Below are 27,891 nucleotides of genomic sequence, written 5' to 3'. Positions count from 1 at the left end.
GGGCCGCTACCACCGCCAACACCTTTGTGAAAGTCCTCAGTGCAGACGACAGGCCGAACGGGAGAACCCTGTATTGGTAGTGCTTGCGGTCGTAGTGGAACCTGAGGAATTTCCTGTGAGACCTGTGGATGGGAACGTGCAGGTATGCTTCCTTCAGGTCCATAGAGGTCAACCTGTCCCCTCGTCTGATGCAACCCTACTGCGTTTTGACGAGGGGTATGGATGTTCCTCTGGCACCCTCTTGCCTCTCTTAGCCATGATGTCTTCAGCTGGAATCTTCAACGCTGCAAACAGTAGGCCTGGCACCAGCGCGAGTTGACAGGAGCTGTGCACATTGCAGATGAGCTGCACGCGTTGCAGATGTGTCCTCCGGATAGGAGTATGACCCAAGGGCCAAAGCTCTCCTAAGCTTTGGTCTTCTTGGAGGAGGAAGCCTTGCTGGAGCCCCGAACGAAGACTAAGAACTCCCCCGCGGAGATCTGCTGGCTAGGAGGGAAAAGCACGGCCAGAACTTAAAAGCGTGCCAAAATGGTTTTAAAAATGGCCGCCGTGTTTCTTCAGGTGATAAGGGAGCTGTCAAACACAATCCAAAGCCTCCAACGAGGTTTCTGGGCGAAGGAGAGTCAAACTGACATCTGGGAGGGAGAAGGAAGCCTCTTGCCACCGCACGCTCGCCAGCAGCCGCTGGACAAGCATCCCGACAAACCTAGGCTCCATCAGTTATGAGGAGCAGAGAAGCTCCAAAGCCCTCCCAGGAGTGCAACAGCAACAGCGTTTAAAAGGAAATTTTCCTCCTGACTACAACTAATACAAAAATAAGGAAATCTCTAACTAACTAGGGAGAGTCCCAATCTATTAACCCAAAAACAGGAACTCCCCAAAAACGCATCCGAACTGGGCTAGACTGAGTTTTTGAACTGGTCCTCAATGAGGAGAGGAGCCGTGGCTAAGAAAATCAATTCAGTCCTTGGGCGAATAGACTGAATTTAACCCATGCTTGGACTCTCCAAGCAGTGCACAGGAGAATGTTCCATGCCTTCTTTTCAAACTATCACCTTGAATAAATATTTAAGAAATATTGAAGTGCAATTATACATGTATTTGGAAGGATTTTTCTAATTATATATGTGTGTTATAATGACCATTTATTTGTTTAGCCTAACTCTGCTCCTAGCATTTCTTAAGTCACTGAAAACTTGGATGTTCTATTAGACATATATCTAAGTTTTGTGTAAGCTTATGCAAGTAGCACTAGAGGTGATCCTCAACTTACAACCCACAATTGACCCCAAATTTTATGTTGTTAAGGGAGACATTTAAGCAAGCTTTGTCCCCTTTTATAATCTTTCGTCACACTTTTTAAGTCAGGGATGTCACTCAATTTCATTGAGGGTTGCAGTAGGACTGTGTTTGACCTCAGGGAGCCAGGGAGTAATGGTCGGGATGGGCATGGCCAGCTTGATATCATTTGTCAAGGCTCCGTTTTCGGTTACAACCACCTCCTGCAGCCTTCTGCCAGCAAAAATGGAGCCCCAGGAGGCTCCATTTTCACTGGCAGAGGGCTGCGGGAGAGTGTCGCAGCCGAAAACGGAGTCTGGGAGGCCTTCCCAACCTCCATTTTCATTGGCAGAGGCACAGCAGGCCAGTCCTTTGCTGTTTCTAGGGCAGCCCTACAATCCAGATGTAAGCACCCCGCAAGGCTGGATTTGGCCCGTGAGCCTTGAATTTGACACTCCTGTGAATCACTGCAGTTGTTAAGTTAGTATTACGGTTAAGTGAATCTGGATTCCTCATTAACTTTGCTTTTAGAAGGTCGCAAAACATGATCACATGACCCCAGGACAGTGCAACTGTCATAAATACAAAACAGTTGCCAAGTGTCCAAATTTTGATCACGTGATCATGGGGATGTTGCAATGGATGTGTGACAAATGGTCATAAATCACTTTTTTCAGTGTAATTTGGAAGTCATCAAATGAATGATTATAAATCAAGGACTGCCTAATACATTCTAAAGTAGAACGTATTAAATTATTTTCCTATAATAAATGTTTGGTGGTCAATGAAGTATTTGAGACTTCATGAAAGGGTCAATGATCTAAAGAATTTGGTGATCTCTACTTTAATCCTACAGTTTCTGCCCAAAGTCACAATGGAAACATGGGTGGCAATATAAATAAGTATACATAATAAATAAAATAAATATTGCATCTTTACAGTAGTTTGAATTTCATTTGGGGAATTTAATTTTAAATTTAATATTATAAAATAATGACACTATCCCGAGTTATTTTTAATTTTTTTTAATTACTTAATTTTGTAACAATCTAATTCCAGATTCTAAACTGATTCTGTCTGAGAAGAAAAGCTAAGTTACAGTTAAATGTTGATTCTATATTATCTTTATTTCACTCTGTCGAAGGAAGTATAGAATATTTAGCAAGTTTTTTTTTCAATTCAACTAACTGAAATGACATGCAGTTAATAGTACATATAAATATTATTTACTACATATGTAAAAGCATTGGTTAAAACATAATTAATAAAAATTATTTCTTGAAAATGAGTTGCTACAACCAGGTAAGTTTGTCCTGACTGAACCTATCCAATTTTTTAAAAGAGCATAGAAATAGGAACCCTAAGGGGAATGCTGTTCTGTAACTCTCTAGAACCCAATCCTTCAACTTCTCTTGGGTTAGACACTTGCATTATTTTTTTTGTTTCCTAAAGCATTTAAGACAAACAGATTCTATATGAAAAAATGAACCTAGAGGTAACAGGAGCACAAACTATGCAGGCTTTTATCACAAGCACCCTGAATTGGGTCTGGAAACCAACTAGCAATGAACAAATACTATCATTCAGTAAGCAAGTAGCTATATCATCGGGATGCCGAACCTATGGCACACGTGCCACAGGTGGCACACAGAGTCCTCTCTGTGGGCACGTGAGCGTTGCCCCAACTCAGGTCCACCATGCAATGCGCGCGCACCTCCTGCTGACCAGCTGGTTTTTGAGTCTCTGCCATGCATGCGTGGGGCGCGCACGAGGTGCATGCAGGAGGTTTGCATGAATGAACACGGGAGTCATGTGTGAATGTGCGGTATACTCCCCCACACCTCATTTTTGGTCCCAGGAGGCTTCAGAGAGACCTACTAGGCACAAAATGGGCCACAGGGGAGTGCAGTGGGGTCCCCATGCCTCATTTTTGTCGAGAGAGAGAGAGAGAGAGAGAGAGAGAGGGAGGGAGGGAGGGAGGGAGGGAGGGAGAGAGAGAGAGAGAGAGAGAGAGAGAGAGAGACCAGTTTCCCACAGGGAGCCACAAAATCTGCATAGGTGTGGCGGGGTGGTGGTGGTATTGTGACTGGGTGGGAGTGAGTGACATCAAGTTGGCCATGCCTACCCAGGTTTTGTGGCCCCCAGTCAGGGGTGGGTTTCAACCGGTACAGACCGATACGGCCATTCAGGATGGTGAAATTTAGCGTGCCTTCCCGTACCTCTTTGTCAGGAGGCCCCGTACCAGACCGCTCACTCCCCTCGTTCTCTCTTTCACTCACCCCGCCCATCCTCACCATGATGTTGAGAAGTTGTCAGACGTTTTTAAAACTCAGTCTGTGCACACGCGCACACTCTTCCACTCTTTTAAAAACATCTGAGTGAATCCAGGAAGAGGGAAGAGGCAGAGAGGCTGGAAGTGTGTGTGCTGTGCACAGGCTGAGTCTTAAAAACGTCTGAGTGAATCCAGGAAGAGGGAAGAGCAGAGGGGTTGGAAGAGTGTGTGGTGTGCACAGGCTGAGAGTCTTAAAAACGTCTGAGTGAATCCAGGAAGAGGGAAGAGGCAGAGGGGCTGGAAGTGTACCTCTTCGTCAGGAGGCCCCGTACCAGAACACTCCCTCCCCTCGTTCGCTCTTTCACTCACCCCGCCCATCCTCACCATGATGTTGAGAAGTTGTCAGACGTTTTTAAAACTCAGTCTGTGCACACGCGCACACTCTTCCACTCTTTTAAAAACATCTGAGTGAATCCAGGAAGAGGGAAGAGGCAGAGGGGATGGAAGTGTGTGTGCTGTGCACAGGCTGTGAGTCTTAAAAACATCTGAGTGAATCCAGGAAGAGAGAAGAGCAGAGGGGTTGGAAGTGTGTGTGTTGTGCACAGGCTGTGAGTCTTAAAAACGTCTGAGTGAATCCAGGAAGAGGGAAGAGGCAGAGGAGCTAGACGTGTGTGTGCTGTGCACAGGCTGTGAATCCTAAAAACATCTGAGTGAATACAGGAAGAGGGAAGAGGCAGAAGGGCTGGAAGTGTGTGTGCTGTGCACAGGCTGTGAGTCTTAAAATCATCTGAGTGAATCCAGGAAGAGGGAAGAGGCAGAGGGGCTGGAAGAGTGTGTGGTGTGCACAGGCTGAGAGTCTTAAAAACGTCTGAGTGAATCCAGGAAGAGGGAAGAGGCAGAGGGGCTGGAAGTGTACCTCTTCGTCAGGAGGCCCCGTACCAGAACACTCCCTCCCCTCGTTCGCTCTTTCACTCACCCCGCCCATCCTCACCATGATGTCGAGAAGTTCTCAGACGTTTTTAAAACTCACAGTCTGTGCACACGCACACACTCTTCCACTCTTTTAAAAATGTCTGAGTGAATCCAGGAAGAGGGAAGAGGCAGAGGGGATGGAAGTGTGTGTGCTGTGCACAGGCTGTGAGTCTTAAAAACATCTGAGTGAATCCAGGAAGAGAGAAGAGCAGAGGGGTTGGAAGTGTGTGTGTTGTGCACAGGCTGTGAGTCTTAAAAACGTCTGAGTGAATCTAGGAAGAGGGAAGAGGCAGAGGAGCTAGACGTGTGTGTGCTGTACACAGGCTGTGAATCCTAAAAACATCTGAGTGAATACAGGAAGAGGGAAGAGGCAGAAGGGCTGGAAGTGTGTGTGCTGTGCACAGGCTGTGAGTCTTAAAATCATCTGAGTGAATCCAGGAAGAGGGAAGAGGCAGAGGGGCTGGAAGTGTGTGTGCTGTGCACAGGCTGTGAGTCTTAAAAATGTCTGAGTGAATCCAGGAAGAGGGAAGAGCAGAGGGGGTGGAAGAGTATGTGCTGTGCACAGGCTGTGAGTCTTAAAAACGTCTGAGTGAATCCAGGAAGAGGGAAGAGGCAGAGGAGCTAGAAGTGTATGTTAGGTGGTCAGTAATGTTGAAGACTGGCAAGGACAGCCATATTTTCTCTGTAAGTAGCTGTTTTATTGCTTTGGGTACTTATTTTATTCTTATTTAAGTAATAATAAAAATTTATTAAACAATAAATTTCCTTTTTTATATCTTCTTTTTGTAGTCCATTCTTTGGGGCAAAGAATTCAGTGACATCGATTTGGCCACTCCCACCCAGTCACATGACTGCCAAGCTACTCCCACCCAGTCACATAACTGCCAAGCCACTCCCACCGTCACATGATCACCAAGCCACTCCCACAAAACAGGCCACACCTATAGAATAGGTTCTAAAAAAATTTGAAACCCACCATTGCTCCTAGTGTTTCCTTTTCTCTGGGAATGTTTATACAGACCCCTGATCTGCACCTTCATGGAGAAGTGTATTCCCACTGATCCTATTAAACTTCTCCACAGCATTTTATACTATTGACTATAAAGTTTGGGAGTCTCTACTGTACTTGACTCATTCTCCCACTACCACTCCATTGACTGCAAGCTCTCTTTCCCATCACATAGCCATACCCTTCTTAAAGTATTCCACTCCTTAGGGAGATGTTTCAAAGTGCACACAAAATTATTTGGGAACAAGGGAAGATAATTCATTTTGCATATTGGTATGAATGCATCCTATGTTTTGAGGAGCTTGGCATAGTCTACTTGCTGAAGCAGAACAAATTCTAAGTAACACTGTACAATTTATTCAGTCTGAAACGAATATAAGAATCAATGAAACCACACCCTATGGAATAAAATCTGTATTGCTTATTCAGCCAAAGCAATTACAATTTGTCTTGGTTGGTTCATTAGTGACATTCACTAAAGTTTATTTCCCCCCCTCTATGAGAATAATGTACATTCCTTTATCCTCAGTTGGTTTACATTAACTCTTAGACAAAATACAAGATTTCCCATCTTCTCTCAGTAGGGAAGCTGTCACCACTTGGGGAAAAAAAGTTTTTAACCATCTGTCTATCAAGCAGCAGTTGTGTGGGTGTTTAAGCAATTTCTCATTATTACAAGATGGTCTATCAAAATGCACATGTTGGACCTTGGCCATAAGCTCCAAACTGCAAACTTAGCTAGTTGGTTATTTTCAAAAAATCCCAATTTGTATACTGTACTTCTCAAATAATACAAAAACATGTGCACGTGTCTATGTGTTTGCATGTTTTCTTATGAACAGCTACCTCAAGTTGAGGAAGCAGTATCGCCATCTTCAATTGGATGAAACTTTGAGCATTAACCTATTGTATGTAAATTACTAACGATATATCTACCACAGCAGCTTTATGCTTAACTTATTATTATTATTATTATTATTATTATTATTATTATTATTATTATTATTATTATTATTATTATTATTATTATTATTATTATTATTAAATAAAAATAATAAAATTTATATATTGTCTAACTTCTAAGGATTTATTTAGAAATAAAAATGCTTACAAGAAGAAAAATATTATAGACAAAAATGAAGAATAAAGATGGCAAGGGTACAACAAACTGGACAAGAACAAAAATAAACCCACATATTCCCATATGTGTTTTTTACACTTACCAAAAGCAAGGTCTTCAAAACCCTTTGAAATGCCAGCAAAGTGGAGGCTATCCAGATCATGGGGATAAGAAATAAAGTATAAGAAATAAAAGACATGGAAGCAATATCAATATTGTATAATATTGGATTGGATTACCTTGTCCAGCACTAGTAGGTTCATATGTATAACCATGGTTAACTAAGCCACTAAGTTTGTACATCTATCTATATGCAAAATAAGCGCTTTCCACAGGTAACTATACTTTTACATTCATCTGTGCATACGCAGATACTGAAAAAGCTTTCCTTACAATTTGCTGATTAGCTCTTTGGAAGAACCAAGGAAACTATTCTGCTTAATTGTAGACATAAAAAACAGTACAAACAGAATCCTGGAATACTTTCATAACTGTGTAACAGAGAAAACAGGAATGGGCAGTATTAATTTCTGATAGTGAATATAGGAAAAAGATGCACTCTTCCATGCCCCGACTTATTAAATGAAGCATGCACTGAAAATCCCTAATATAAGTCATGCTCTCTTGCCCACTATGAAATTCATTTAAATCATTCTATAATCCAAATTAACTGTTACAAAAGAATTTGTACTAGATCCATTTGAGAATATGTGCATAAGTGTGTGCGTGTGTGCATGTGTATAGACAAATAATTTATACACAGAGAGAGAGAGAGTACATTTGCTTTTTTATAATAATTCCCTGTAGATTTTTCTTATTTACTATTCATAATGGATCATTTAAGCCAAGATTCTCCAATCTGTGTGTGCTACAGATGTTTATACATTACTTCAATTCCAAGAACTGTCAGCAATTGCTATGCTGAAAAAGTTGAATTTCTTGCATCTAAAAAATGCCAGCTATCAAAATGGCTGAATGCCAAAAATAATGGTTCAGTCATAACATATTATTTCTATAAGAGCTACTTGCAGCCTCCTTTTTGTAACTTGTAAATAGATAACGGTCATATCTTCAATCAGCAGCAGTTGGCAAGGGAGAGATGTAGAAATGACCTTGTATGGATCTTCCTTCCTACTGAATTAAGAGATATCTACCCATCCCTGAGTTGGCACAAAATTAGGCCAGCATGAAATTTGCTATCAGTTTTGCTAATTTCTATATTTCATATTTCTAGCCCTGATGATTCCCTGATTATATACTTGAGGATGTGTTAAGCAAAGTAGATGATTGTTTGCTCCAGCTTACCGTAATTTCCCTTCCTCTAGATGTCACTAGACATCACAGGTAAACATTCATTCCACTACAGGGTGAGAAATGTCTAACACCTTCAAGCTGATGGGCATTATCATTCATTCCACTTTTGCACAATTATATGGTAGCTCTACTGTACATTAAAACCACTGTTAACTTTCCTTTTGGAGATTAAGGCTGCACTCATTCACTCTTTGGACTTAAGGTGAGAAGAATGAGGATTCAACTCCTGGCCTGGCCTCCAGTGCAACCAAGAACAGAGTGGATTTGATTTAAATCAAGTCGATTTAAATCCCGATTTAAATCACTTGTAAAAAGGCTTGGTTTAAATTTTTAAACAGCAACTGTCATCTCGGTCCTGCAGCGGCTCCTCCTCTGACCCGCTATTGACTCACTGACAGTCCCATTCATTTTAACGGGAGGGCTGGTGATGCGGCAATGACACAAGGTGAGGGACATGGCAGGTGAATGGATGCCCATTGACAGACGTTGCCATGTGAATGGATGCCCATTGACAGACGTTGCCATGATGGATCTGAAATGACAGGTGTTCTTTAATATTATATTTATAAACTGCTTAAGAAGGTTTCACTTTCATTCTTACTGCTTGCTCAAATTCTACACACTTATGAGCCTAGTGGTGCAAATGCATTTCTCTTCAATGATACAGTTAGTAGTGTACATAGATTTGCAAAACAATGGGATAAAGGAATATTCCTGAACTTTGTTTTATGATTTATCTCATGGTTACTGTGAAATTATGTGAATGCATCAATGCAGTGCATGTTATCTCAGCTTGCAGAGCTTGGATTCATTGAATGAGTTTACCAAAAGTGTAAATATTGCAGAATATACAGTCTCATGCTACACAACTAAGCTCCATTTCATGCTGAATAAACTAAATTATTAGTGTATCTTAAATAGAAAACTAACTTTAGATAGATTTACTTCAAAAGCATTTTATTAAAATAAATTTGATTTTAAAAAAATCCGATTCAAAATTTAAAAATCCAATCTTTTTTAAAAATAAATAAAAAACATGAATTTTTATCCAACCTAGCCAAGAATGAGATGATAATCTTCTAATTCAAAGTCATCTTCTTTCCCTTGATCTTCTCCCTACCCACATTTTCCTTCCTATCTTCTCCTCCTCCTCTGACTTTGTTTACTTGCTTGCTTTTTCTCTGCCTATTTTGTCATCTCTCCACTCCCCATTATGGCTTGGCTTTGCATGCAATGACCACCACATGAAATTAACCTGCAAAGCTTGATACAGCAGTATCCATAATAAATCATGATAACACGTTCATAAGTTTATTTATAGCCACATCATCATGCAAATGCTACTCTTGTGTGTCCTGAAATTAGACGCAAAAATGTAAATGACCATTGGCGTACTTGAACTGCTCTTTACTGAGGCCTGCTCCTTATTGAGGCCAGTTTTTAAATGATGGCATGATCTTGCCGAGGACGTGATGACGATGATGATGCGACGTACTTCTGGTGGTCTCAAACCCTGAACTAGCGAAGACCCCAGGGTGGGGTTGGATTCTCCTGCATTTGTCCTTGGTTTCCACGAGATCCAAGGATTCCTCAAATAGCTTTCCCCCCTTAAAGGGGGCGGCAGCCAGTTTCCATTTTGACTTCATGTCCGCCTGCCAATGGCGAAGCCAAAGAAGATGACGTGACGTCACATTAGACAGCAGGGCTCTCGATGCAAACTTGGCTGCATTGAGAGTAGCATCTGCCGAGTACTCGTCAGCAGCTATTATTTTATTACCGTCCTGGCGCAACCTCATATGTCAGATGGTAGCCTGGACTGTAACTGACATAGCCAGAGGAGGGATGCCCTAGTAAAGAATAAGGTGGAAGTGGACGCCTTAATGTCCCAAGCTGCCACCTGGTAAGTCTTGTGACAGGCCTTTTCTGCCTTCTTATCCTCCACATTGAGTCTCTCAAGGAGGTCCACGGGGAGAACAGAGTTGGAAGTTAAAGATGCCACAGGGCATCTACCAAAGGAAGCTTCAAGAGCTCCTCCAGACTGGAGTCAACTGAATAAGAGTTTCTTGTCCACACCACTAGGGTTGGTGAGGGCCCCAGGCTCCGCCCATTGGTCCTGGATGACATCCACAAATAACTTTGGAGAAGGGACAATCTCCTGTGGTGGAGCGGGCTCATTGAAGAGACTCTCACTTGGATCCTGAGATCCAGTGGTCTCCTGAGCACTGCCCATGTGAGTGGAAGCCTTAGCCTTATGTAGAATAGCCTTAAAAAGTATGGACTTGAAAAGACCTGTGAAGGTGGGCTTTTTGGGAACGATACCTTCATCCTCCGATAGGTCCTGGCTACAGAAGAATCAGGGAATGGGGGTCTCAGGAAGCGATCCCTGTTGTCAGAAGCCTGCACTAAGGGCCGAGAATGGGATGATCTGACAGAACAATGTTCCTTTTGCTGGAGACTCTCAGTGATGTCCTGGAAAATGGCCCGTGCGATAACATCGCACATTTCCACGGATAGGGACGGGCCCTGATCCTCCACTAGATGGAGCCCCGTCGCAGTGGCCGCACCTGAGACCTCCAGAATGGAATGTCTGGAGGGGATCTGGGGTTCCACCGGGAGAGAACAAGCAATATGGGCCAAATCCTCAATTAGAGAGGCCCCTCGTGACCCAGGAGACCCCATGGAAATGTCAGGAGATAGATCATTCACCCCCTCCTCGAGAGGCAGCGTGGGGTCTCGCTGAAAAAGGGAGGGACCTGTGACAGGGGGACTGGCCTGCTGGCTTGGCACCCTGGTCTGCTTCTGGGCCTTTTCAAACTGTTTCTTTAAGGCCCTCTCACGTCTCTCAGCCTCCCTGTCCAAGCTCTTAGAACCCTTCTTGCTATAAGCTTTCTTCCCCTTTGTGGCTTGACTGGCACCTGTACCCTTCTGAGTAGGGAGCAGCCTGCTATGTTTTCTGGAGGAAGGGCCCGCTAGCTCAGATCAGCCAGATCTCGATCTGCCATCTTGAGAGGGCCAGAAGGAAAATGGTACCTCAGCCACACTAAGGAATAAGGAGGCTTGATGGTAGCTGTTCTAGTAAACACAGGCCAGAGAGGTCTGAGTGTAAGTCCTTGAGTCTCTGCTGTGGCCGGGCTGGATAAATTCGCTCTGAAGAGCAAGCCACAAAATGGCATGAACCAGCAGGTTCTGCGGCAATGGGCAGATCCGCACACAAAATAAAGCAGACAATGTCCTCAGGCAGCCAAACACTCTGAAGCTGCCCTGCAGCAGTCTCCTTGGGAGAGACCTTGCCAGCAACCCGGACATAGGTCTGTGGAACCCTGGTGGTGATCTGCCTACTAGACAGATGGCGGCAAGCAAACAGCCAAAAGTGCACAAAAAAGGGGAGGCTTAAAATGGCCACCGCACACGTCTTGGAAAGTGCAGGAACTGTCGTCAACTGTTGGAGCCTCTGAGAGGTCTCGCTGGCAGTGAAATTACAATCCTCCAACAATTAGGGGAAGGAATAATTCCTCTGACCACTGTATCCACCAGCGGCTGCTGGACAAACACCCCGGTGAGGCTTGCCTCAACCGCGTGCGGTGCAGAAGGCAGAGACGCTTCTGCATGATGTTACAGTCATCTATGTGCCTCAGTTAACTTTCTGTCGCACTAATTGCTTTGCTTTTGCTGTGGAGCCCAATTTTGTTTTGTCAAAGGAAGTGCAGTGCTGACAAACTAAGAGCACCAAAAACAAGGCAAGCAGGAAACAACCAAAGCCACAAGGGACACAGTGAAAGACAACAGTGGAACGGTGGCAGATGAGGCTGATTGTGCACCAGAGCAGAGGAAGCATGCCCATATCAACCTTAATCAACCAATAAGTACCTGGATAACACATATGCTACAGGTCACTTGACAGCACTGCTGATGGAATAGGTAGTAAAGTACCCCATCCTGCAATTGATGCTGGACACTTTCAGCTTAAGGAGAAAATACAGCTAGCATGAATATTCAAGGAGAATGTGCATTTATTTCATTCATAGATTGGGGAGAACATATAGAAGAAACAGATTTTGCAATACCATACTTTTGTCATCTTTATATGCAATGGGAAAATGTGCTACATGGAATTATGGTTCTCTCTCTAGTGGATTTATCTAGAATGAATACTCTGCAAGAGTTCTAAACGCCTTTTGTATTTAAGGCGAAAGGGACAGAAATTGATTATACAGTACCACTGTGGTCTACTTTACACTTAAGCCTATTACTCTACCCCTAAATTCTTGTTACAGAAAGAAGAAAGAAAGATGAGCTAGATGGAATACTATGATAAACTAATAGGATACTTATTTTATCTCTTATTTCTTCTGCTTTTATACTGAAATAATGTAATTATATTACTCCTAACACTGGAAAATAAGCTACTCAAATAATTTGGCAAAACAACAATTGAGAAAATGAATACAATTGTGTTGTACTAGGATTATTTCACTTGAAATAGAACAAAAAGAAGAAGAAGAATTCAGGCCCTAAGTAAGGATGCATGTGTATATTTAGTTACAGACCATTTCTTTTTGAATAGTCAGTGTCAAGATTATTTATAGGAAAAATTGCAATCAGCTATCAATGTTGAGGGATATGACATCATATTAATAAAGCCATATTTAACAAAGCCATACTTTTAAAATTGTGTAACTTTTGCAGTTCTACAACACCATTGCTAATTTAGCAATTATATTCCATGTAAGATTATGGACTTTGAGGTTTCTTTATGGTAAGAGGAAACAACACCTTGTCACCTATGAAAACCTTTGCGTAGGGAATATATGATAAACATGGGGCAATATTCTGGCTCTGTAAAACCGCTTAGAGGGCTGTAAAGCACTGTCAAGCGGTATAAAGGTTTAAGTACTATTGCTATGTGTACACTAATACAGGGAGTCCTCGAGTTACAATCACAATTGAACTCAAAATTCCTGTTGTTAAGTGAGACATTTTTAAGTGAGTTTATGATCTTTCTTGTAGCAGTTGTTAAGTGAACCACTGCAATTGTTAGGCTAGTAACACAGTTGTAAAGTGAAAATGTTGCAAAAAGTGATCACATGACCCTGGGCCATAGCAACAGTCTTAAGTATGAACCAGTTGCAAAGCAGCTGAATTTTGATCACATGATCATGGGAACGCTGCAAAGGTTGTAACTCTGAAAAACGGTCATGTCACTTTTTTTCATGGCTGTTGTAACTTTGAATGGTCACTAAGTGAACTGTTGTAAGTTGAGGGCTACCTGTACAGTAAAGATATTATGGGAATATAACATAAGAAGCTCTATCCAACATTACTCAATAAGCCAAAAGCCATTCAGTCTTGCCAGAGTTCAGTTGAAGCCTGTTGTCCTCCATTCAGGCCACCACAGGCTCATATTTCACTTGAATTGATTGAAAAAAATAACTGAAGGTTAAAAGATTATATGGTCTTTAATCCCACCCCCTAGCTACATCAATATAATCTACATTTTACCCCATTTTGAACCACTTTTATTCCATGACAACCAGAGCATGTGAATTACATTATCTTCCTTTACATTTCTTTTATTTTATACGTAGCTCATATACTTGAAGTTTGCCAATATTAGAAGACAGAGCAAATCTGAAAATTTTTAAAGATTTAAGCAGAAAATGGATCTAATTTAAAATGCCTAGAAAATAGATATTGTTACAAGCTACATGATATAATTTCTTTATACACAAAATTGACATTATTATTTTGTACAATGGTTACTAGCCTCAAGTTGAAATTTAAACAGGAAGCAGATTCTCTTTTTATAGACTCTACATTTCCTTTTCCTACAAAACAAAAATAGTAACAAACCTTTAATGCAACAACTAAATGAAAAAAAATTTATTTTCCAAAAATAATGCCAGCTAAGTCATAAATCTGAGCATTTTTACATGACTATGCTCCTGTTTCATATAAGCTATTTTTAACACAGCAATTGTTTTTAAAAAGAAACAATACTGAATGAGTCAGGAAACAGTGTCATATCTTTTAATTATAATGTAAAATTTAAAAACACAATTTAGTTTTAGATTCTTATATTCAATAAAAATAAGAATTACCAATTTCTAAGGAAAAATCAAAATGTATGTATGTAACAAGATATGAATATATATTTTCATAATTCACATTTCACTCATTCAAGTTCTTAAAAAATGCAATATAACAAATCAGTTTGTATAAACTTTGGAAAACTTTCTTATGTATTCTATGTGAAAGTTACAAGCTATAACCAAAGCAATTTGACAAAAGTAAAAACTAACAAAAAAGCTTCTTCCAACATGTTAAAAACAAGAAAAAAGTCAAGGAAACAATTAGTCCATGGCTGGGAGAAAGTGGCAAGGGGACACAAGCAACAGGGAGAAAGCAGAACTACTTAACTAGGTTTTTGCATCTGTTTTTACACAAAAGAAAAAAAACAGTCCAACCTATCAAAATAGCACCACAAAAACAGATTAGGAACACAAGTTAAAATAGGGAATAAAATGGTAAGTGAACACCTGTCTACCCTAGATGAGTTCAAATCACCAGGACCCAAGGTTCTGAAGAAACTAGCAGGTAAGATCTCAGAACCACTGAACTATATCTTTCAAAGATCCTGGTCCACTGGGAAACTGTCAGAGGACTGCAAAAGAGCTGATGTAGTTCCCATTTTCAAAAATGGGGAAAAAATAGATCCAGGAAACTACAGATCTATCCAGCTTGACCTCAATACCAAGGAAGATTCTGGAAAAGATAATCAAGCAACGAATCAGAAAACACCTAGAAACAAAAAAAGTAATAAACAAAAGCCAACATGGGTTTGTCAAAAACAGATCCTGCCAGACTAATCTTACTGCGTTCTTTGACAAAGTGACAAGTTAGTGAACCAAAGGAATACACCAGAGCCAACACAGTTCTACACCGTATAAACAGAAACATGTGAAAGGTTAATTCCATTTTATAATGCCTTGGTAAGGCCACACTTGGAATACTGCATTCAGTTTTGGTTGCCATGAAGTAAATAAGATGTTGAAATTCTAGAAAAGAGTGCAGAAAAAAGCAACTAAGATGATTAGGGGACTGGAAGCTAAAACATATGAAGAACGGTTGCAGGAACTGGGTATGTCTAGTTTAATGAAAAGAAGACTAGGGGAGACATGATAGCAGTGTTCCAATATCTCAGGGGCTGCCACAAAGAAGAGCTATTCTCTAAAGCACCTGAGGAAAGGACAAGAAGCAGTGGGTGGAAACTAATCAAGGAGAGAAGCAACCTAGAACTAAGGAGCAATTTCCTGACAGTTAGAACAATTTATCAGTGGAACAACTTGCCTCTAGAAGTTGTGAATGCTCCAACACTGGAAGTTTTTAAGATGATGTTGGATAACCATTTGTCTGAAGTGGTGTAGGGTTTCCTGCCTAAGTAGGGAGTTGGACTAGAAGAACTCCAAGGTCCCTTCCAACTCTGTTATTCTGTTCTATTCTAATTTTATAGATACAAAAAATTCATATAAACAAAATATAAATTATTGATTGCAAATGCTAATTTTACTTCAAATCCTTTGCATTGCCTCACAAAAATATAACTCTTTTCTTTAGGCTAGATCCCAGAACTGTTGAATGTATATATGAAAAGTGCTAAAAGACAATTGTACAATTGTTTATCTAAAGGTTATCTAAGTTTACCTGACAAATATATTATGACATCTTTTAAATAATAAATAGCACTTCATTTTTTACTCCATTTCTTTCATGGGCACAATGAAAATCACATCTTTCCTCCATCAAATCATCATGTTGGAAACAACTTTGGAAACAACTTAGCCAAGTTCCAGAATCCATTATGAGCAATACCTAGAATTTCTGCATAATGATGTCTTTATTATTTGGATCCCAAAATTCAAACAACTACCACACAGAGCCCACATAAACCAAGTTCTGCACATCAATGACACCACTGCTTCGTTTACTATAATGTTTACCTGTCCAAAACAATAATGTAATTAAAGAACGCAGCTTCAATCCACAAAAACTTCGTTTGTCCCAATATATAGAACTGACACAATGCTTTTAAAGCTGAGCTTTTATCATTTTGACTTATATATGTATTGTATGTTGAAAAGAGAGGAAAGACTTACCATTACTTAAAGTTGTAAAATCTAGATAGTGGTATTCATAGAAAATATCAGTTTTTGTTTCAACCTGGGGCCTCTTCAAAGTGGAATAGATGTTTCCAGGCCGTTTGTCATCATGTTTTTCCAATTTATTTAGTCTGCAACCCATTGTAAAAGCTGATGACAAGAAAGGAGAAGAAAAACATGTATGAGTAACCTAAATTACTTCATTAACACAAAGTTTAGTTATTTTTTTAAGAATCATTAAACTTTTCATGGACTTTTCAGCAGCTTAATTAAATATTTAAATTACATTCAATTCAGTGGTGCAATTCAGCCGGTTCTATCCAGTTCAGGCAGACTGGTAGTGGGGGCAATGGGAGTCTCCGCCCACTTGCCTGGACGTCTTCATGTCTTGTTCCTGATGCTCTGCACATGCACAGGTCCTGCACATGCGCGGAAGTGGCACATGTGAGCCAAGCGAGCGCGAGCTCACATTTGCATACCAGTAGCTAAGGTAAGTTAATTTCACCCCTGATTCAATCCTATACATCAACTACATATTTGATTATGAATTTATTTTTAAGCAATGTTTCTCAAGCAGTAAGGAGAAGAATGGGAAGTGCATTAACTGAATAGGTTCACTGTACATATCTTGCCATTTTCTACCTCCTAAGAGTATCGTTGTCCCAGAGTATCTTTCCTACTGAAAGGGATTCCTCATGCAATTTAAAATCCTGGTTTTATAAGCTTTTTAGACACGCAATGAGCCTCCAATCTCTCATAAAGAGAAAACTCCCTATTACAGAAGTATATGTACCCAATAAATGGCAAATAATATAACTAATGAAAGCATACAACACAAAAGTATTACCAGCAATATTTGACTTTGCATGATCGTAATATGGGAAGCCTAGGTTTCCCTGAGTGAGTTGCAGGATGGTCCAGTGCTTGTATTATCACGTTCAATTGGCCTCGAGACTGGATTGAAGCTGAAGCCATGCCTCTGTGCTCCTCCTTCTGACTCTAGTTTCAATCCAGTCTGGCCTGAGACAAGATGTATAGATTTGAGCTCCTACAAAAAATTTTCCTTGCCTGGACCCTCCTGACCTCACCCTGCCTCTCCCTTCCTTGATCCCTACCTCCAATCCTTGTGTGGGTATTCTTGGCGGTGGCTACAGATTCCAACCACCTGGGGCTGGTTTTGGATTGTATTGGGGATTCAGAAGGGTTGTTCTCCGCTCCGGCGGCCATTTTGGTCCACGGCCATGTGGCGGCAATTTCCTTGTGATCGTAGCAATGTTGTGGCTCCCAGGCTTGGTTTTTCAACCCTATAGCTTTTCAACGTTTCCTGCAGCATCGGATCGTTGAGCGGGAATGTGACGAGTGGTGAGAGGTTTTCGAGCGAGCTGCAGCGGCGGCAAGCTATGGGAAGCCTCTGAAGTCTCGGCTTGCCTCCCTGGGGCCCCTAAGTGCGCCGATCGTGGCGTTCGCATTGGGGTGGCTCGCAGGAGACTTGTGAAGCATGCAGTCATTGCTGCAAGTGGAGGTTAGGGCAGATCGCTTCAGGAGAAAGCAAGAGGAGGGCCTGAGTATATCAGCACATCACGTGGCCAAGATGGCGGATGGAGCAGGGAGATCTCCTTCTCCTCCATTGTCCCCTGGAGAGGGAACATCTTTGTGGCAGCAGCCTATCGCCTCTCAGGAGGTAGGGGGCATCAGCGGCCACTCATCCTTTGCATGTTACCGAGAGGGATGAAGAGAAGGCACAAAGTCTTGACAAAAACATTTTCCAGGGCCGAGAGGCTGTGGTCCCAGCAGGGCAGATTGAGTTCTTCCCCCTCCAGATCAAAATCACCTTTGGGGGGAGCATCTAGAGGCCCTTCCTTCTGGATTATCCAGCCTCATTTTTTGGAGGCTTCCCCTTCCCAACCCCTCTCCATGGAGCACCAGTATTCGGACCATGGTGGTCCCAGCATGCACAGTCTGGGGTGGATACTGTGACTAGACCCATTTTGGCCCCTCAAGCCAGCTTGGAACAAGTTAGGCCTAGCTGGGATACCTTAGATGTAGATGACCTTCCTTTGGGTCTCTAGAACCTGATAGAGAGGGTCATCTCCAATGGCATTGTTGCAGGCTTGCAGCAACAGGCTTCTCGGGCTTCCCCCCAGGGCGGGGCTAAAAATCCCAGGGCCAGTTCTGCTCAAGGGCGAACTCCTTCTCAATCATTGGTCCGGCCTATGTCTCCCTCCATTGTCAGTGAGGGGTCAAACCTTTCAGAGGATAAAGGCCCCAGTCCCAGATTCTCCTGCCTTTACAGGTTTATTCCCTCCAAATTTACTCCAATCCCTCATGTGCAAGGCGCGTGCTATAGCACAGCTGGGCGGGAGAGGGAGCAAAGGAAGGGGCCCAAGCAAAGAAGCCTGAGGGGCCAGTTTTTTCTGAACCACAGACTGCTAAGGAGGAGATTCCTGCCCCCCAATTGTTCTTGGAGGTAGTGAAGAAGCAGTGGGAGAACCCAGGGGTTTTCCCTACTCCTGGCGGTAATGACAGGAGGTTCTATAATATTGAGCCAGATTTCTCCCAGGCTCTGCAGATCCCACCAAGGATCCCCCAGTGGTGGCCATAGCGTCCCCTACTTCTCTAGTGGCCAGGGATGTGGCTGATAATTTGAAGGGCGACAACAAGAAGGCGGAGATGACTCTCAGACGAACCTTCCAGTCAGCAGCTTGGACCATCAAGAAGGCGGCCCCGGCATCGTTCTTCAACTGCACAGCTATTCTTTCGATGGAGCACATCCAGGAGCGTATTCCACCGGAGGACCGCCTGCACCAGTATCTGAACAAGTTGGTAGCGGTGTCTCAGTTTTCGGCGGACGCGACCTTGCATGCCATGAAGTTCGCTTCCAGGGCCTTGGCTTCATCCATCACATCTCACTGTCTTCTCTGGCTCTGCGGCTGGCAACTCAAAGTGGCAGTTGGCGTCAGCTCTGTATACGGGTGATTCCTTGTTTGGAGCTTCACTCAATCCCATCCTGGTTGAGGATAAGAACAAAAAGAAAGTCCTGCCCACCTCAACAAAAAAGGCAGACCAGAAGGCCACACCCTATTACTGCAAGCCATCATATCACCTGCAGGAGCAGGACACTCATCAGAGCAGGTACCCCTCCACCAGGTCGGATAGGCAACGAGAGCGACCATATTCCAGGGATAGGCCAGGCTATCAGCCCCAGAAGAAACACCCCTTTTAAGGAGGGAGTGGTCACCCTTACCGCCAGGGCAAGTAGGTCATCTTCGACCCCACCCATCACCGGTTGGCTGGCTCTGTTCCTAGATGCTTGGGAGGATATTTCATCGGATGTCTGGGTCCTGGGTATGGTCACACAGGGTCTCCATCTGGAATTCATCTCCATCCCTCCAAAACAGTTTCACATATTTCCCCTGGCAAAAAATATCGACAAGCTGATGTGTCAAGCTATCCAACACCTGCTTGACATTGCGGCAATTGAGCTGGTTTCCCCGGACCACGTGGGCTGGGGGTTCTATTCAAACTTGTTTCTCATGCCGAAATCTTTGGGGGGGATGGAGAGCCATTCTGGACTTTAAGCTATTAAACCAGTTCCTGGTCTATTGTCGGTTCAGGATGGCCTCCCTTAAGTCAATTTTGGCAGGTATACGTGAAGATGACTATATGGCATCCATTGCCCTCACAGAGATGTACTTGCATATTCCCATCCTTCTGAAGCATAGGCAGTTCCCTAGATTTTCCTATCTGGGGGCACGTTATCAATATAGGGCCATGCCATTCGGGTTGGCTTCCGCACCCAGATCCTTCACCAAGGTCTTGGCAGCGGTCACGGCTTATCTGCAGGTGATCCCAATTAGACTCCAATGCTACCTGAATGACATCCTTATCCAGGGGGCGTCACCTCTACAAACTGGAAGGGACTTGCAGCAGGTCATATCTACGCTCCAAGCCTTAGGGTTCTCATTAATTTCGAAAAGAATATCCTGACTGCGTCTACCAGGATTCTCCACTTAGGGGCAGTTATAGATTCCCGTTTGGGCAAAGTTTTCCTTTCTCCGGATTGTAGATCCAGTTTGTTAAAGTTAGTTAAGCAGATTCGTAGGGATCGTTGTGTTCCCTTAGCCCTTCTTTCTACCTTGCTGGGAAAATTCATCTCCTGCATTGAGGTGGTGCCGTGGGTGAGACTACACGCCAAGGCTCTCCAGTGGCGCCTCCTGCCTTACCAAAGGTCCAACTCCAGCAACTCGACAGCCAAGGTGCCAGCCACCCCACAGGTAATGGTGTCGCTGCGGTGGTGGATGTCTGCAGCCTTGCTCAAGAGCTGCGAGTTCAGGGAGCAGGAGCGACTCATCCTGATGATGGATGCCAGTCTGTTCGGTTGGGGGGTGACCATGGATTCTCAGCTAGCTTAAAGTCGTTGATCTTGGAGCGACCTCCGCCACAATATCAATTGGCTGGAACTCTGGGCGATCCATCTAGCTCTGCGACATTTTCAGAGCTGAGTCGAGGGGTGCCATGTCCTGGTCTTAACCGATAATGTTGCAGCAAAGGCCTACATAAATCAGCAGGGCGGCACATGCTCCAAGCTCTGCACACCAAAGCAATGTCACTGGGCCACTGGGCGGAGTTACATCTATGGTTCATCCATTCGGAGCACATTACCGGCGTCAACAACCATCAAGCCAACTGGCTGAATCGGGAGACGGTCAACAACAGAGAGTGGATTCTGTCCAGGGAGCTGTTCCTGCAGGTCTGCCAGAGGTTCGGAAGACAGGTGGTGGACCTCTTTGCCACTCCATCCAACACGCAGGTTCCTCGGTTCTTCACCCAGTTCCCAGCTCGGGGAATGGAGGGGGTAAACGCCCTTCGTGCAGGATGGCTGGCCAAGCTTCTGTATGCTTTTCCTCCCCTCCCCCTCATTCCTGGGGTTATTCAGAAGGTAGTCAGGGAACGGGCAAAGGTCATCCTGGTGGCTCCGCACTGGCCCAGGAGGGCTTGGTTCGCAGATCTCATGGACCTCTCAGTGAGGAGGCCATGGGGAATCCCGAAGGGAGACATAGAGTTACATCAGGGGAGGCTGCAACATCTGGAAACACATTGGCTTCAACTAGTCATGTGGAGATTGAACGGGAGCACCTGAGAGAAGCCTATTTGTCCTGCAGGGTGATTGAAACTATTGAGATGTCATGCAGACGGTATACCACCAGAATCTGCAAATCGACCTGGGCCACTTTCGTATCTTGGGGCCAAGCTGTCCAGGTGGATCCCACTAGGGCCACAGTACCGCAATCCTGGATTTCATCCAGGATGGGTGGGACAAGGTCTTTCCCTTGGTACAGTAAAGAGACAGCTAATAGCTCTCGCCATGATTATCTAAGGCAAGGGGGTCAGTTCCGCTGACCCAGGTGCCAGTAGTTAGGAGATTCCTCAAGGGGGCAACAAATTTGCATCCCTCCATCATTTATAGGTTTCCCACATGGAGTCTTTCCACAGTTCTGCAGGTCCTCATGGCATAGCCCTTTGAGCCCTTGAGATCCATCAGTTGTAAGCTGCTCACGTTTAAGGTGGTGTTTCTGATGGCAGTCACCTCAGCTAGGCATATGTCCGAATTGAGGGCCCTGTCCTCCAGGGAGGATTTATGTGTTTTTCATGGCAACAAGGTGGTGCTTCACCTAGTTCCGGTTTTCTTGCCCAAGGTAAATTCAGTCTTCCACCGGTCACAGGAGGTAATCCTTCCAGATTTCTATCCAGATCCAGTTAGAGAAAGGGAGGTCAGGTGGCACCATTTAGATGTACAGCGCGCTTTGAGGATATACCTAAAGCGGACAGCAGAATTTAGGAGGTCAGAGGCCTTGTTTGTCTCTTTTCAACTTTTGTCGTTGGGGAAGAGGGTTTCTCCTTCCAACATTAGCTGTTGGATACGGTCGGCCATAGTTCTCAATTATGAATCAGAGATGCAGAGATGCCGGAGGGCATCACGGCTAATTCTACTAGGAGCACAGCCACTTCGGCGGCCTGGTCGACTCAGGCACCTATAGGTGAGATCTGTAGGGCAGCAACTTGGGCATCCCCGTCACCATTCGTTTGGCATTATAGATTGAATGCTTCTGCATCTGCCAATGTGGTTTTTGGACACAGGGTCTTACAGCAGGTCCTGGCAGATCGGTAAGGTCCCACCCTAGGGGAGTTAGCTTGGGTATGTCCCAGCACTGGACCATGCTGGAACTCACTCCGGAAAATGACAGTTGGTCCTTACCTGAACTGTTATTTTAGGAGTTGTTGCAGGATTGTACAGCCCCCCCCCCCCTAGGTTAGTTAGCTTATAGATGTGTGTGGAGGGATCTCCTTTGTGACTTGTTTTCAGGGTCTCGGGAGGCTTACTTCATTAAAATTGGAGTCAGAAGGAGGAGCACAGAGGCGTGGCTTCAGCTTCAATCCAGTCTCGAGGCCAATTGGACGTAATACCAGCACTGGATGATCCTGCAACAACTCCTAAAAGAAAAGTTCAGGTAAGGACCAACTGTCATTTTAATTATTTGTAAAGCTATGATTCCCAGATTTCATTGGAAGTCCACTATATAGTTTTCTTATGATGTATTTTTTTCTTACACAACCTGAGGAACAATTTTTTAAAGAAAATACATCAATCTGGGAATTAGACTTTCCCTTTCCAGCATTGTCCTTTCAAACTACCTTAGAAGAAGTCTGACTACAGTGGTAGTTATTTAAAAATCCCACACAGGCAGAGAATAGCAAAATATACGATACAAGAAGGGGGAGGGGGAAAATGCATTTACTTAAGTAACTGATTATATTTTAAATAAATATCTCCTGCTCCTTAAAGTAATTTTGAGTGCATCTGAAAAGAGCTCAAAGAGGACTAAAAATACTTTTAGTCAATTTTTATTTTTCAAAAGACAAAATGAGAAAAAGCTCAAAGGTCACCCTAAACTATTTCTGGATAATTAAATTAGTAATCAGACTCAAACTGTGTATGAAATGAAAAATGAACTGAAAACAAGATTACATGAAACATGATGAGCAGAAAAGTCCCACAATTTATAAGAAGTATTAATAATGCATACTATAGTATAAGATGATAGATAGAAGAAAAACTTTTTTCTCTATATTTAAGTGATCAAATTATTTAAGTGATCCAATTATCCTTTGAATACAATAATTTTGAAACACTTAAATCATAAAAATGCTGAGTCATTTGAATAAATATGAACTGAAAATCTATACCAGACTGCGTAGAGTAACTATTAATAGAAAGTATATATTCTTGTATATGGTACAAATATTGAAGAAAAATATAATATCAAGATTTGAAATTAATAGAAATACTTCTTAATGTTTGCTGAATGATAAAAAAGATGAGCCGCACTCTGTCAAAGACTTAGGAGTACTCATTTCGAAAGATCTAAGAACTAGAGCTCACTGTAACAACATTGCCAAAAAGGCATTCAGAGTTGCCAACCTTATTTTACGTAGTTTTCTTTCTGATAATGCTATGCTGCTAACTAGGGCATACAAAACCTTTGCCAGACCTATACTTGAATACTGCTCTCCTGCCTGTAACCCACACTGCATTTCGGACATTAAAACATTAGTGAGGGTCCAGAGGTATTTTACAAGAAGAGTACTCAACTTCTTTGCTTGTAATAAAATTCCAATATTCCATGCAATATTGGAATTCAACATTATGCAAACACAGGTAGTAGAACAAAGTCAAACCAGACTCTTGGACTTTAAGAACTAATTTCAATAAACTTAGAGAGAGCTTAGGAAGAATTCCATGGATGAGAATCCTCAAGGGGAAAACAACTCAAGAAGCTTGGGAAATTTTGAAAAATGAGATTACAAAAGCCCAGTCTAGCACAATACCAATGAAGAAGAAAAATAACAGCTCCCAAAAGAAACCAGCATGGCTGCATAAAGAACTCTCTGGCAAATTGAAAGACAAAAAAGATAAGTAGAAAAAGTGGAAAGAGGGGGACATAACTAAGGCAGAATATTAGCAAATAGCCCAAGCCTGTAAAGGTTAAGTAAGGAAAGCTAAGGCTCACAATGAAGAAAGGCTTGCCACAAAAGTTAAAAAATAACAAAAAAAGCTTATTCCAACTTGTTAAAAACAAGAAAAAAGTTAAGGAAACAATTGGTCCATTGCTGGGAGAAAATGGCAAGAAGGTGAAAAGCAACAGGGAGAAAGCAGAACTATTTAACTCGTTTTTTGCATTTGTCTTTACACAAAGGGATAAAACAGTCCAACCTTTCAAAAACAGCCCCACAAAAATCAGATTAGGAAGACAAATTGAAATAGGGAAGAAAATGGTAAATGAGCACCTGTCTACCCTAGACGAGTTTAAATCACCAGGACCGGACGGATTACACCCCAGGGTTCTGAAGGAACTGGCAGAAGAGATCTCAAAACCACTGAACTATATCTTTCAGAGATCCTGGAGCACCGGGGAACTGCCAGAGGTTCTCACCATCTACTGCACATGCTGAAGACTGGTGTTAGGTGTTGGTCAAGGCCAACCGTCCTGCATACCAACCTGATGATGCTCCTTGAAGATGACACCTGAGGGATTTGCAGATTGGACAATGGCATGGGGGTTACTGGGGGGAGGGGGTTTATTGATATGTATGATTTCATGCGTTTTGCCTCAGACCTTGCTTTGCTTAGCTGCTATCTTAGCAGTAAAAGTACTCTTAATTCTGCAAAATGGAGTTAAGTGGTTTCTTTCTTGGTTGCTGAGGGAGGCCGGCTTGACAGATAGAATCAAGATCACGTGAAGTGTTAATATTGTTTTATAATGCCTTGGTAAGGGCCACACTTGGAATACTGCATTCAGTTTTGGTCGCCATGATGTAAAAAAAATGTTGAAAATCTAGAAAAGAGTGCAGAAAAGAGTAACTAAGATGATTAGGGGACTGGAAGCTAAAACATATGAAGAATGGTTGCAGGAACTGGGAATGTCTAGTTTAATGAAAAGAAGGACTATGGGAGATATGATAGCGGTGTTCCAATATCTCAGGGGTTGCCACAAAGAAGAGGGAGTCCAGCTATTCTCCAGGGCACCTGAGTGTAGAATAAGAAGCAATGGGTTGTCAAGGAGACAAGCAATTTAGAACTGAGGAGAAATTTCCTGACAGAACAATTAATTAGTGGAACAGCTTGCCTCCAGAAGTTGTGAATGCTGGAAGTCTTTAAGAAGATGTTGGATAGCCATTTGTCTGAAATGTTGGGTTGGACTAGAAGACCTCCAAGGTTCCTTCCAACTCTGCTGTTGTGTTGTGTTGTATTGTATTGTTGTATCATATCATATCGTAATTCCGTATACCACCAGACTTGAACATTTAGGCCTGGATAACCTTGAACTACGCCATCTACGTTCTGACCTGAGCTTAGTGCACAAGATAATCTGCTATAACGTCCTACCCGTTAATGACTACTATTACTTCAACTGCAAAAACACAAGGGATATCAATAGATACAAACTAAATGTAATCCGTTCTAATTTTGATTGCAAGAAAAACGATTTCAGCAATATAGTAGTAAATGTGTGGAACACCCTACCTGATCCTGTTGTTATTTTCTCTACCCACCCACCCCAATATCTTTTACCGTAAGCTGTGTACTGTGGACCTTACGCATTTCTTAAGACATTCCTAAGGGGGTGTGCAAAAGCGCACCAGCGTGCCTACCGTCCTTGTCCTACTGTCCCATTTATATGTACTCTTTTAATGTATTTATGGCTATGTTTTGCTTATTTATATCAATCTATTTGTGCCATTTTTCATGTATTTTCACACTTGTTTCCTTGTACTTGTTCATAAATAAAAATAAATAAACAAACAAACAAACTTGAAATCAGGACCACACTAGGTAAATAGCTAGCATCAGTACATTCCTTTTGATATGTATTTCCCATTTGTGTCTGCTTACTGTCTTGTTTTCCAATGAATGTAAATGCAAACACTCATTCCTTTCTTGCTGTACAGTATATTCCAGCATGAAGGTAAGCATTCCAAATTGCATGGAAGTAGGAAAAAAGGACTATAAGATTTGCCACTTTATCCGGCTTCCTTATGAGTCAATTTATGGAAGTTCTCCCTGTTAATTTGGCTCACCCAGCTATTTGGATGCAAGTATTCTGACACTGCAAAGGAAATCTGAAGTTGTAAGCACAGTTGCAGTAACCCGATTTTCCAATTAGTTATTATGTCATTTAGTGACCAAGTTGCAAGTTCACCTATTGTCATTAAACAAGGATGACCCATATGCATGTTTATCTTTAAGTTATTTCTTCCTTTTCTATGTAATAATTTCAGTTTCCCATAATTCTTTCTATAAATTGTCCAACAAAGTTAACAGTTTAGTGCAAGTTTCCAAGGGTGGTGTTCACTCACAGATAAGATTATTTTTCATTCTCTACTTATAAAAGCAGAGCTATAATCCCACTATCTGGATACTCTAATAAAATACTGACATTCATGATCATATAACTAGAACTGGAAGTTATATGCAAAAGATAATTGTGAACATAACAGACTAAAGGAAAGATAGACAATAATAAACAAAATAATTTCACATGCATTCAAAATTGTATTCCATGCTAGAAATAAGGACTACAAAATAACAAAAATAACAAGAAGTCGATCAGTCTATCAATTGTGTTGTAAAACTTTTACATCTGAGATACAAATAAAAGTCTCTAACTGAAGTGATTGTTTATGAAAATAGTACCTATCTAATAGATTGACTTTTTGCTTCAATTAAATAAAGATTTCAAATTATAGTATAAGTAAATCTCAATTGAAACAAATTCATTGACCCTTTTTGTTTTTTAAAAGAATCAATCATCAGGTCCACTCAGCTGGCATGATTGTTTGCAGAAAGATTTATATCAATTTGATTAAGTGCTAACAGTTATCAGGCTGTTTCCTACTACGGAAATGTTGTTTTATGTTGCTTAACAGCAACTCTCTAACCAATCTAACAATATCACACATGAACTCAAAGGGGAGTCCATCCAAATTCCATTTTTCAGATGTTGGCAGCATGCTGAGAACATCATTAATAGGACACCTCCTGCTTATGAAAGATATCTCATCACTGTTGTGGGGGGAAAACACTACAATTCCCATTTTGTAGTAAGTTCATGTGTAGCTAAAATAACTATTTTTCGCACATTTCATCAGATTCCACATTTACAGAGATCATCACTGCTGCTCCACAGATATATTATCTCTTAACAGAGCAAAAAAAATGTACAAATGCAATTCAGATATAGATTAGAGTCATAAGATAGAAAGAGATTTGAGAGAGGAAAAAGAATTCTACTATACTGACATCATATCTATGGAACTTGTCATAACTGATCATCTAGTTGTTTTAATTATGTATTAGACTTGCAGTTATCTCTCAATCAAGCCACAGAAAATATAACAATATACTGAAGAATTTGCAAACAAACAAAAATCCAAGTGGGATTTCGAACAAAATGAAGCAGGGTACACTTTCCTAACTCTATAATGCTCCAATTCGCGATTTCAAGTTGTCAGTCACACACATCTCAAAAATCTTAGACCCAATTTGAATTATTTTTTATTCCCAGCTGCAGCTCTATACATTCAATCTCTATTGGTTATTTGGGAGTGAGGGAAAGATGTTTGTATGCATTTTATTTTGTACTACTGAATCTGATGAGGGTCTGGCAAGAATACCTTTTGTTTGTTTGTTCTTTATCTGCATTTTTGCTCT

The 27,891-nt window shown here is 42.0% G+C and overlaps 1 protein-coding gene across 1 annotated transcript in view; it reads right to left on the bottom strand.

Moving 5' to 3' along the window:
* The window catches only part of RFTN1 (raftlin, lipid raft linker 1), a 135,656-nt gene that overhangs the window by 100,448 nt on the left and 7,317 nt on the right, over positions 1-27,891 (bottom strand). Inside the window, exon 2 of the mRNA XM_081970869.1 lies at positions 16,119-16,271. Within this exon, the coding sequence (XP_081826995.1) occupies positions 16,119-16,263 (145 nt within the window). The 5' untranslated portion in view covers positions 16,264-16,271. The remainder of the gene's footprint in view (positions 1-16,118; positions 16,272-27,891) is intronic.

Source organism: Natrix helvetica, assembly GCF_964273705.1.
Source record: "Natrix helvetica genome assembly, chromosome: Z".
Classification (NCBI taxonomy): domain Eukaryota; kingdom Metazoa; phylum Chordata; class Lepidosauria; order Squamata; family Natricidae; genus Natrix; species Natrix helvetica.
Note: the sequence above shows the minus strand (reverse complement) of the source record. Positions and strands in the feature narration are given on the sequence as shown.